The 12,769-nt window shown below is 42.5% G+C and overlaps 1 protein-coding gene across 2 annotated transcripts in view; it reads right to left on the bottom strand.

The window, feature by feature from the left end:
• Dnajc2 (DnaJ heat shock protein family (Hsp40) member C2) overlaps positions 1-8,291 on the bottom strand; it is a 43,034-nt gene extending 34,743 nt beyond the window's left edge. Inside the window, exons 1-2 of one of the 2 annotated variants that reach the window (XM_042684509.1) lie at positions 8,078-8,291; positions 5,391-5,581 (exon numbers count right to left, since the gene is read on the bottom strand). In XM_042684509.1, coding sequence (XP_042540443.1) covers positions 5,391-5,581; positions 8,078-8,141 — 255 coding nt within the window. In that variant the 5' untranslated portion in view covers positions 8,142-8,291. The remainder of the gene's footprint in view (positions 1-5,390; positions 5,582-8,077) is intronic. The other variant, XM_042684510.1, reaches the window with a different exon arrangement.
• Positions 8,292-12,769: the final 4,478 nt, after the last annotated feature.

Raw genomic sequence — 12,769 nt, 5'->3', positions numbered from 1 at the left:
ATTCAGTACTTCATGCTATAGGTAGGCAAGTTATTATTTGAGCCATACCACCAATTAAGCTTTTTTGTTGGCTAATTAAAGAAAATTCTTACAAACTTTTCTGACTGAGCTATATTCAAATCTGATCCTTTGATCTGTCTCTTTAGTAGGTAGGATATATAGTTGTGAGCCACTAGTGCCTGGTTTCCTGAAGTTTCTCTGAATCCATTCCCAACTTCATATGGTCATTTTCAGTCATCTTTACTGGCTTCTTAATGGCCTTCTTGATGACCAGCTCCTTGATGGCCAGCTTTGGGGTTCTTTTTCTCTCACTCTATGCTTTGATCCTAGGGGATCATAACTCATCCAAGGAGGATCGAATATATAGTACTCTGTACATGCTGAGAAGTTTTCACCTAACCAACTCCAGAACCCAAGCAACTAACTCTAGCCTCTCTTCTCCAGGCAGAGACACAGCATCACCCTTTGTCTAACTTCCCAGATTATCATCTTCTCTCTTGCTTTCCTACTTCTACACACAACACTGTACTCTCCCATTTTGGGGCCTCCTCTGCTTTTTATCCCCTTTATGTAGTAACCCTCTTATCCTTCAAGGCCATCTTAAATAAGGTGATGATACTTCTGTGTCTCTACTTTACTATGGGCAGGAGCCATGGTTCAGTGATAGAGTACCTGCTTACCAAACACAGGCCCTGAATTAAAATCCCAGTATTGCCAAAAATTAAACTGAAAAATCCAAAATGCTTAAAACTCTAATGCTTACCACTGACTACTGCTCTTTGATTTTCTCATTTACTCTCCTACTTGCCTTCTTTTTTTCTCTGCCTCTGCATAAGCTCTCTATCTAGAAGGCTATTTTTTTTTAATTTTATTGTAAAGATGCTGTACAGAGGGGTTATAGTTACATAAGACAAAGAGCACATTTCTTGTTGAACATTGTTGTTCACTCCTTTTTTCTCCCAATATCCCTCTCCTCCCCAACTCACCCCCTCTAAGTTGGAAAGTTTATTTCCGACAAAGTGTCTTGTGAGTATCTTTGTTGCAATGGCTCATCCTTTGTCCTTGTTCAGCATTTTGTTATTCCCCTTCCCTTCCGCAAATCAGATAAACGTATATACAAGATTCAGGTACCAGAATAAAAGACAGAGACTGCCAGGGATAAACCAATGGAAAAAGAAAAATGAAGTAAGAAAGAACAAGATACAGTACATCGATGACAACAAGGTCAACAACCAAAAAAAAAGATCTGCTGGAAATTAAAGCAGATTTAAGGAGGTAGAAAAACCTCCCATGCTCCTAGATTGGGAGAATTAACATCGTGAAAATGACAATACTGCCCAAAGCTATCTACAAACTCAATACCTATCAATATCCCAACAACAATCTTTTATGAAATAGAAGAAGCAAACATTCATATGGAACAATAGAAGACCCTGAATAGCAAAAACAATCCTTAGCAGAAGAACAGTGCTAGAGGAATATCAATATCAAACTTCAAACTCTATTATAAAGCTGTAGTTATAAAAACAGCTTGGTACTGGCACAGGAATAGGGCTGAGGATCAATGGAATAGAACTGAAGACCCAGACATGTTCCCACAGACCTGTATCTTCGATAAGAGAGCCAAAATTATGAGATGGAAGACAGCCTCTTCAGCAAATGGTGCTGACAGAATTGGCTATACACATGTAGAAAATTAAAGTTAGATCCTTATATATCACCCTGCACCAGAATCAACTACAAATGTATCAAAGACCTCAAAGTAAAAGCAGAAACCCTGAAAATATTACAGGAAGGGATAAGGGATATACTAGGGCTCTCCTTGGCACAGGTCAAAACTTCCTAATAAAGATCCAGAAACACGACAAATCAAGAAAGGCTGGATAAATGAGACTGAATTAAACTGCAGAGCTTCTAAATAGCAAAGGACATAGCTAGCAAGATCAAATGAAAGCCCACAGATTGGGAAAAGATCTTCTCTAGCTCTACAACAAACAAGGGTCTCATATCAAAAATATACCTAGAGCTCAAAAACTTAAATCCCTAATAACAAATTCCCAAAAAAGGCTTTTCTTCTTGATCACTGCCTATCAGCTTTTATCTTTTAATGTTAAACTTCTTATTTTCATATCTAATCTAAAGTAGTCACCTAGACACCTGATCACATCTCCTCTTATTCTAAAACTTTGCTCAGCATTTATTGGCCATCTGTTCACTGGAATACAAGCTATATAGAAGCAGAAATACTGACTTGTTCAGCACAGTATTTTTAACACCTAGAATAGTATTTGGCCCATAGCAGGTGCTTGATCCACTTATGAGCTCCTCAAGTGAGTGAATCCTGTTACCTTGCTGTGATGTCATGTACTCCTTCCTGTACCTACTGTCCCACACTTTCTTCTCACTCATAAATCTCTAAAGTCTCCAATTCCATCTTCTACTTTTATATTAGTTACTACCTTCTATCATTTTATTTACAATCCAGTTATGAAAGAATATTTTACATTTATGTCTCTACTTCATAATATCCTAATTACTTCTCAAACCACTGATAGTTTTACTGAAAGTGTTCAATAAGGTAACTAAAATTTCTGACTTGCCAGCTGGGCACCAGTGGCTCACGCCTGTAATCCTAGCTACATAGGAGGCTGAGATCTGAGGATCTCCGTTCAAAGCCAGACGGGGCAGGAAAGTCCGTGAAACTCTTATCGCCAATAAACCACCAGAAAACCGGAAGTGGTGCTCAAGTGGTAGAACGCTTGCCTTGAGCTGAAGAGCTCAGGGACAGCACCCAGGGCCAGAGTTCAAGCCCCACGACCGACCAAAAAAAAAAAAATTTTCTGGCTTGCCAAATTCACTGGCTTTATCATTTTTCATTCTCACACCATACTCACACCTCTTTAAAGCAGCTGCTTCCTTGAGACTTCCTCCTCCTCAGCTGCTGGAACAGGAAAGTGCCGAAGTAAACTACTGTCAAACTAACAAATTCATTTTACTTTCATTTCTTTAAACCGTGCTATCCTCTGCTCTTTCTTTATCCTCAAAGTATGAATTCTTTTCTTTCAAATCAGATAATCAGCAAACATTTCAAGTACTTATTTGTTTTTCTACTCAGATGCCCTACTTCATTAAATATTCAAAATAAGGGGCTTTTTTTTCTTACTTTCCCAAATGAAACCAGGTAAAATGTTTATGATAACACCAATTTAAAAAATTTTTAACAAAGAAAAAAAAACTTCATTTCTGGTTTTGGGGGTTTGTCAGTCGTGGGGCTTGAACTCTGGGCCTGGGTGCTGTCCCTGAGCTCTTCAGCTCAAGGTGAGTGCTTTACCACTTGAGCCACAGAGCCACTTCTAATTTTCTGGTGGTTAATTGGAGATGAGTCTCACAGACTTTCCTGTCTGGGCTGGCTTTGAACCGTGATCCTCAGATCTCAGCCTCCTGAGTAGCTAGGATTACAGGCAGTACCCAGCACCCAGCTTCTCATTTCTGTTTTTTAACAAGGTTTCACTATACAGCCCAGGCTGGCCTTGAACTCATGATCCAACTGCTTCAGCCTCCAAGTGCTGACACTACTACTGAGTGCTGGGACAACAAGGACAATGACGATGACAATTACTACTACCACTAACACTACTATGCCTGCCCCAGGAATTCTTCTTACTCACTATTTGTTTAGCATTTACCAAGCACCAAGCACTAAAATGCTTTTCAAGCTTTTTTAGTTGTCACTGGGCTTTGATTCAGAGCTCCCAGCTGGCTAGGCACATCCTATCATTTGACCCATGTCCCCAGCCCTTTTATACATGAGTTCTTTTTTGACAAGATTTTATGCCTTGATGCAGTTTTGGATTGTGATCCAACTTACACCTACATAGCATCTGGGATTACAGTCATGCACTGCCACAATTAGCCCACTAAAGTGCTTTGTAAATTTTTTCTTTTTTGTATGTGCCAGTACTAGGGCTTGAAAGAGATAAAGAGTCTTATGGACATTCCTGCTAGGGTTGGCTTTGAACTGTGATCCTCAGATCCAGCCTCCTGAGTGGCTGATTACAGGTGTGACATACCTGTCCCCAGATCTATGTATCTTTTTGTTAGCCTCACCAAAACTCTTTGAATTGTTGACAATCTCACTGAATTTACAAGAAAAACATGATACTAAGATGTCCAATAACTTTCCCGAAGTTACACTGTACTAAACTATAGAGGTAGATTTGATGTAATGCACTCTTAATTCCAGAACCCCCACACAAAGTATCTGTTTGTCTACACTATTCTCAGTGGCTTATCTCATTCATTTCTCCCAACCTCAACTACTACGACCTATATGCCAATGACTTCAAAATGTCTTTGGCTTTAATCTCTTTATGAAGTCACAGACTTCTTTCTAACTATCTATTAGACAGTGTTACCAGTACAGTATTAGAACAATTTTGACATAGTCAAACTTGGACACAAACAACACTCCCGGCAAAATTCCTTATCCTGCATCTCAGTGCTGGTTACTGACAGTACATATCATCCACAGGTCACTAAAACCAGAATACTGCCTGTTGATTCTGCTGGTCTACCCTTTCCAACCCAACATCTGTCCCCTTTCCCTCAAAAACCAACTACCAATTTGATTCAAGTCTCCAAAGTCCTGGATTTATAGGTGTGACCTATAAATAGAAAACTATTTCCCCTCTAACTGTGCCTCCCACTTTTAAGCAATTTTTTGTACTGCCAAGAGAATTATTTTTCTAAAATTAGCTTAGAAACATTTGATTGACTTCCTATTGTCCTTAAAGTAAAACTTAATTCCTTAAACCATAAAAAAAGATGTAACAAGCCGGGCGCTGGTGGTTCACGCCTGTAATCCTAGCTACTCAGGAGGCTGAGATCTGAGGATCGCGGTTCAAAGCCAGCTCGGGCAGGAAAGACTGTGAGACTCCTATCTCCAATAAACCACCAGAAAACCGGAAGTGGCGCTGTAGCTCAAGTGGTAGAGCGCTCGCCTTGAGCTGAAGAGCTGAGGGACAGCGCCCAGGCCCAGAGTTCAAGCCCCACGACTGACCAAAAAAAAAAAAAAGATGTAACAGTTCCATCTAGAGTCTATTTCAGGTCTAATTTCTCACAACTATCTCTAATATACTCTATTCACCTTTAATCCTCCAAGAGTCAGTATTCTTACTTCTTTGTGTCACTTCTATCTAATCCTTCTGCCCAGAATGCCTGGTCTCCCTTCTCTGCTAAACTAATTGCCAGTCACCCTTTTAAGACCAGCTAAAGTACTATCTGGGTGGCTAGGAGCCACCATAAGACAAGATTTATTAATCGTATATCAATGTGAATACTGTTTTCTGTCTAAATGTTTTGACTCAGCAAAGCATTTGGATAGCAAATACCTTCCAGTCTTTGGGATCAAGTGTTTTCAGCATAGGAAACTCTTCTAGCTGCAATTCTTCATCTTCTGATTCCTCTGACAACTCTTTCTTATCCTCTAGTTCCTGAAAAGAGGCAGAAGCATTTCTGTTTCTCCTCTTAACAAAAGCTTCAAACCATCTTCCCACAGGTTCAACTCGACAGAGGGCAGAGGCTGCGATTGAAAATATTAAAGAGAAACTTCAATATATTGTGTGGAACACATTTATTTCAAAATGAAAAGCTTCCTAAGAATGTAAGATCAAGGCAATGATATCATCAGAATAAAATTTTAAAACCTTCAACTATAAAAACAATTGTGGTCACCCAGTTTACATGAATATTAGCAAGAAATTATAATTTCTAAGATTTACAGATTACTTCAACCTCTTCCAGTTAACAGACAAAGTAAAACATTCAAAAATCACATGTGGGCTGGGAAAGTAGCTCAATGGTAAAGTACTTGCCTTGCATGCAGTACTTGCCTTGCCTTGAGGCCCTAGGTTCGATTCCTCAGTACCACATAAGCAGAAAAGGCCAAAAGTGGTGCTGTGGTTCAAGTGTAGAGTGCTAGCCTTGAGCTGAAGAGCTCAGGGACAGCGCCTAGGCCCAGAGTTCAGGCCCTGAGACCAACCAAAAAAAAAAAAAAGTCACATGTGAAGAAGTTAAGGAATAGGAAGAAATGTTGCAAACTGCTTTCCTTTTAAACTAATAATGGTAATAAAGCAGTAACAGTGTCACTAAGAGCAGCTTCAAAATAATTAAAAAAAAAATCAGACAGGCACCAGTGGCTCATGCCTGTAATCCTAGTTATTCAGAAGGCTGAGATCTGAACAACTATTTCTTAGGCAAGAAAGTCCATGAGACTCTTCTCCAATTAATCACCAGAAAGTTGGGCAAAATGTGAATAATATCTATCTCTTTCAGTTCTAAGAGTAAGCAAGAAAGCATAAAAGCTGGGGTGGGAATGTGGCTTAGTGGCAGAGTACATGAAGCCCTGGGTTCTATTCCTCAGTACCACATGAACAGAAAACTCTGGAAGTGGTACTATGGTTCAAGTGTTAGAGTGTGAGGGACACTGCCCAGACCCTGAGTTCAAACTCCAGGACTGGCAAAAAAAAAAAAAGCATAAAATCACTTTGAAAACTACAAACTGTTGTAGAAAGGAAAGGCTTTACCTCTTTACCTGTTTCTGGGAGGTGAGGGTCAATTACCAATTACTGTAGAGCTAAACATATCAGCAATTCAAAAACAGTCACTAGGATGGGGGGGGGGGGGGGGAAATGTGATATGTCATATTCCATAAAAAAGCAAAGAAAGAGCTGTGGCTCAGTGATAGACTGCTAGCCTTGAGAAAAGAGCTCAGGGACAGCGCCCAGGCCCTGAGTTCAAACCCTACAGCCTCACTAAAGAGGGGGAAATATTTTTGCTGGGCATTGGCAAGACGCTGGTGGCACAAACCTCCTAGGTACTCAGGAGGCTGAGATGTGAGGATGGCTGTTCAAAGTCAGCCCCCATAGGAGTCTGTGAGACTTTCACCTCCAATTAACCACTAGGAAACTGGAAGTGGCACTGTGGCTCAAAGTGGTAGAGCACTAGCCTTGAGCAAATAGAGCTCAGGGGCAGTGCCTAGGCCCTGAGTTCAAGTCCCATTACATACCTATACCTACACACACACACACACACACACACACATACACACACACACACACACACACGGAGGGAGAGAGAGAGAAACATCTTTGAAAATCCAGTAATGAGAAACTCAAAGTAAAGCTTTCTTATACTTTTATACTTCAGGGTTACAGTTTCTACAAAAAAAAAAAAAAAGACTCCTCATGTTTTGTTTGGAGAGATTACGATTTCTACAACTTTACACAGGAAAGGATTCAAAACACGGAGAAGTACCACCTTTGTGGTTTGGGTGTGGCTTTTAAAAAAAAACAACACTTTTTTGGTAAGATTCCACAGAAACAAACAATCGCCATGCAGGCCACGGTACACATTTAAACTGACATTCAACGAAGCGCCTATATGATTAGGATTATGGGAATTACAGCAGATTTCCCAAACGGGAGGCTCTAAATTCGAAATACCCACGGCTGTCCGGAAGACTCAATCTAAGCATCCATCTAAGAACAGCGGAAAGGAGAGTTTCCCTCGCAGGGTCCAGCCTTTGGAAGTAACCTGCCATCCCTTCCAGTAGCACAGGACAAGGACCTTTTACGGCTTGGCTGTGACGGCCAAGGTCTGGACTCTGACACGAGGAAGAGCAGGCACTGCGGCCAAGCAAGTGTGTGGAGCGCGAGTACACGCCGCGGCTTTGTGCGACCCCGGCACGTGCACCCGGCAGCTGCTCGTCTCCGGGCCGCGGGAGGGGACGGACGCGGGACGAACGGGGACTTTCTGGGGCTCCGGGTGGGGGACTCGGGAGGGGGGTCTGTCCCACACCGCTCGGCCCGACCGTGAGTCAGCAGCCCGGACAGAAGGCACGGCTGTCGGCGGCCCGCCCCTCTCCCCAGCCACGGTACGCGGCGGACGGCCCACGCCACGGCCTCGCAGGCCCCGGCGCCGGAGGCTGCAGCCCGGGGTGGAAGGGTCCTGAGGTGGCGAGCGAGGCCCGGGGCGGGGGACGCGACCGGGGCTCAAAGCCGGGGTCGGTGGCACTTACCGGAGGTCAAGGCGTGAGCGACGGCGGTGCACTGGCCGCCCTCGGCGCCCGGCAGGAGCAGCATGACGGCGCTGGCCCCGTGGAGATCGCGGCTCACGGACCGAGCGAAGCCCCCAGCGGCGGCCTCCGTGCCCCAGCGCTCCGGCGGAGCCTCGCGCCCAGGCTCCGCGACGCCGAGGAACCGGCGCGTGGAGACGACCGCTAAGCACTTCCGGGTTGGGTCTTTCCGGTGCGCGCACTAATCCCACCCCTACCCGCCCGCCGACGTGAGAGGCACTGGTTTCACCCCGGACTGACCGGCTGCGTCGCCAGGGCATTTGAAGGAACGGTACCTAGGCTCGCCGGTTCCTCTCTAACCTCAGGTCGCGGCTAGCTTGGGAGGTCTTCCATAGTCAGTGCGTTTGCACACACAGGAAGTCAGCTCCTTTTACATTTTTGCTTAATTTTTGGTTTAATGTTGTGTAATTTTAAGGAAAACATGAGCCAAATCCTACATCTCCCTCCCTCCCCTCATAAATCCTCCTGATGTCAGAATAGCCAAGGTAACAGTTTAAAACACTGGTACTTCTGGTACTTCTACTAGTATAATATTTTTAATAGTTCTGTAGGGACTAGTATTAATAATACTATAGCATATGCACCTATAATTATTTTTGTGTAACTTTGTTGCATTTTTGATTGTTCTAATACTAATGATAGCTAACATTTGTTGGGCATTACATGCATGATCTCTTTTAATGTTCAGTTGGATAAGAAAACATTCTCTATTATAAACCAGAAATACTTGTGTTATGTTATGCCCCAGCATGTTTTCTTTCAAGATATTTCCAGTAACAACACTCTAGACTTGTTTATTATATAGCAAATTTAACTGTATTCCTACTATTAAGCTTCACTCTAGAACTGAAGTAAAAAGGAACATCTAGCCAAAGAAAATCAGTGTGTAAAGGCTCTCTCCTATCTTGATCAGTCTGGGCAAAATGGACTTGATGTGTCACTGTTTAGCAAGGAACACTGGAAATTAGATAATCATTTTCTAGGAGTTACACATCCACTGTTAAATACATTTAATTTGTCTATGTCTACTGCATATCAAAACTGTCACTTCAATTTTTTTAAATTTTTATTTATTTATTTTTGTCAGTCATGGGCCTTGAACTTTGGGCCTGGTGCTGTCCCTGAGCTCTTCAGCTCAAGACTAGCACTCCACCACTTGAACCACAGAGCCACTCCTGGTTTTCTGATGGTTAATTGGCATAAGAGTCTCACAGACTTTTCTGCCCCGGCTGGCTTTGAGCTGTGATCCTCAGATCTCAGCCTCCTGAGTAGCTAGGATTACAGGCTTGAGCCACCGGCAGCCAGCTGTTGCTTCAAATTTGACATTATAAAAAAATGACTTGATCACTTCCCAAACCTCTCTTGACCCTTTATTAATTATAGCCACTATTAAAACATGCCCCAAGGTGAAAACTTGACTCAATTTTCTTAATATTAATGTACTTTTTCCTCTCACTTTCTCACATCCATTCCTACTGCCATGGCTAAAAGTCCTAAGACTTTTTGTTTTGTGATAACTCATCAAGAAATTTCCTTCAGGGAGGGGGACTAAGGAGGAAAGAATAATGGAAGGGGTAACACTGATCAACATGCATTAACCTAACTTCCATAATCTATAAAACTGTAACCTCTTTGTATAACTACTTAACATTTTTTAAAAAAGAATTCATTTTCAGAGTATAGTTCAGTGGTGGTATATATTCATATTTCCATGCAACCAGTCTCCAGAATTATTCTTGCAAAATGGAAAGTCTGTTTCATTTGAGTAACAACCCTGAAATTCCCTTCTCCCAGTCACACCATTCTACTTTCTTGTCTCTATAAATTTGACTATTGTAGGTATATGAGATAAAGGGAAGCATATAGCATTTGTGTCTGGTTTATTCACTAGTATAATATCCTCAAGGTCTATCCCTATAGTACCTCATGCCAAAGGTACTTGTCACTTTTATCATAGTTATATTTTGTCCAAGTATTTACCTGTAGAGGAACATTCTTTGCCATCTTTGGCTGCTCTGGGCATGGGTATACAAGTATCTCTCTGGGAGTTTGTTCTCACCTATAGAGTATAAATTGTTATTGGAACGTCAGTGCATTTATCCATATTGGTTCTTTCTTAAAGCAAGAGATTTCAAGAAACATGCCATAGTGAAAGTGACAAGAAAGTTTTGTTAGGAGAGAAATGTGGCAGAGAAGAGATTTTTATGTGGCACAAAAAGAAGGCACAGTAACACTAAGTTTAAATACAGAAAGAATTAGGGACAATGCAGTTTAAGACTTCCAGTTACAGGCCTGGCTGGTTCATTATCTCAGTTCTTCTGCCCCCCAGTGTTTTTCACAGACATTATTGCTATCATCACCTTAGGAAAGCAATCTTATTCACCAAGGATGATTCCCAGCTTGATTATGAGAGGTAATTGTGCTTGGGGCGGGGGGAGGGGGGGGGAAGGGGAGGGGGGGAACACGATAATTTGTGTTTAGGCCTCTGATATTCCTATGGGTAGTTTCAGTGTCTTGTTATTCATATAAAGATATCAATAATTCTTGTCATTCCTAAGACCCAAGGTGATTGCAAAGTGATTGTGGGGTGAATGGCTTGGAGAGCAAAAACAAATATATCAAGCTTGTTTCTAGCTTTCAGTTAATTCATGGAGCAAAAATAGTTTAAGCATCTGCTACATTTTCATGAGACCAAAAGCAGATTGTCTGTGAAGAACAGCATTAGCCTTGGGGGCTGAGCAATTATTGAGATTGTCTGTAAGAAATCCCTGTCTCTACGTCCAGACTACAGGGCTCTAGTCAACTATGAATCAGAAACTTTTAATTATTTTTGTTTTGTTGGTGGTGGTGGTAGTGGGGCTTGTACTCTGGGCTTGGGCACTGTCCCTGTATCCTTCAGCTCAAGGCAAGGGCTCTACTGCTTGAGCTTGAGCCACAGCTCCACTTCTGGCTTTCTAGTGGTTTACTGGAAATAAGAGTCTCATGGACTCTCCTGTCCAGGCTGGCTTTGAACCACTATCCTCAGATCTCAGTCTCCTGAGTAGCTGGGATTACAAGCTTGAGCCACCAGCACCAAGCAACTTTTTTTTTTTTTTTTGGTTGGTCATGGGCCTTGAACTCTGGGCTTGGGTGCTGTCCCTCAGCTCTTCAGCGCAAGGCGATCACTCTATTGCTTGAGCCACAGGGCCACCTCCAGTTTTTTAGTGGTTTATTGGAGATAAGAGTCTCATGGACTTTCCTGCCCAGCTGGCTTTGAACCATGATCCTCAGATCTCAGCCTCCTGAGTAGCTAGGATTACAGGCGTGAGCCACCGGCACCCGGCTCAGACAACTTTTTATAATTGTACTTTTTTTTTTCTCATCCTCCATTGTAAGTTTTCTTTGTAAATTCCCATCACTCATGGCTGCTACCTATCATATACCCAGAAGTGCAATTGCTATATCATACAGTGACTTCATTTTTTATATTTTTAAGGAAACACCACATTTTTTCCTCACAGACATTTTCTCACTCTTTGGTGGGAATCACAGGGGCACGAAAGTTCCATCCCCCTACATCTTCACCAAACTCATATATCTTTCTTTTTATAACCTCAATCAGTATAAGATGCTTTTGAGGGGGCTGGGAAGGTGGCTCAGTGGTAGAGCGCATGCCTTGCATGCCAGAGGCCCTGGGTTCCATTCCTCAGCACCACATAAGCAAAAAGAAAAAAGCCGGATGTGGCACTGTGGCTCAAGTGGTAGAGCGCTAGCCTTGAGCTGAAGAGCTGAGGGACAGCGCCCAGGCCCAGAGTTCAGGCCCCATGACCGGACCCCCCCCCAAAAAAAAAACAAACAAAAAAAGATGCTTTTAATTTGCATTTCCCTAGTAATAATGTTGAATGTTTCATGTGTTGGTTGGCTACTGTGATAAAATACTTGATTTTGGGGGGCCTATTTTCTTTTCTTTTTCTTTTTTTTTGGTCAGTTGTGGGGCTTGAACTCTGCTCTTCAGCTCAAGGCTAGTGCTCTACCACTTGAGCTACAGCACCACTTCCAGTTTTTGGCGATAAGAGTTTTACGGACTTTCCTGCCCAGACTGGCTTTGAACTGTGATCCTCAAATCTCAGCCTCCTGAGTAGCAAGGATTACAAGCCTGAGCTACCAGCACTGGGCTTGGGCCTATTTTCTTTGAGGAAAAAAACTACTTTCTCCCTTGCCCATGGGGAGGGGGGGAACCTATTTTCTCCCTTACCCATGGAGTGGGGGAAAAAACCTATTTTCTCCCTTGCCCACTTTAAACATCAGATTATTATGTTCTTTGTTCTATGCATATTTTGTCCAAAATTCCTGGCATTTTATTCAATGCCTTCCAATCTGGTGAGGTAAAAAAGAAAATTCAAGAGATTAAATATGTTACAGTAGCCTGCATAGGAAATGATTATATCAGGATCTAAAAAGTTATGGACTGCCAACTCTGGTGGCTCATCCCTGTAATCCTAGCTACTCAGACACTGACATCAGAGGATCAGTTTAAAGCCTGTCAGAGCAGGAAATTCCATGAGACTTTTTTCTCCAATTAACCACCAGAAGTGGAGCTGTGGCTCAAGTGGTAGTGTGTCAATAACCTTAGCAAAAGCAGCTCAGGGTCAGTGT

Source organism: Dipodomys spectabilis, unplaced genomic scaffold, assembly GCF_019054845.1.
Source record: "Dipodomys spectabilis isolate Male_0828 unplaced genomic scaffold, ASM1905484v1 ptg000089l, whole genome shotgun sequence".
Classification (NCBI taxonomy): Eukaryota; Metazoa; Chordata; class Mammalia; order Rodentia; family Heteromyidae; genus Dipodomys; species Dipodomys spectabilis.
The sequence above is the reverse complement of the archived record's forward strand: the minus strand, read 5'-3'. Positions and strand labels throughout refer to the sequence as shown.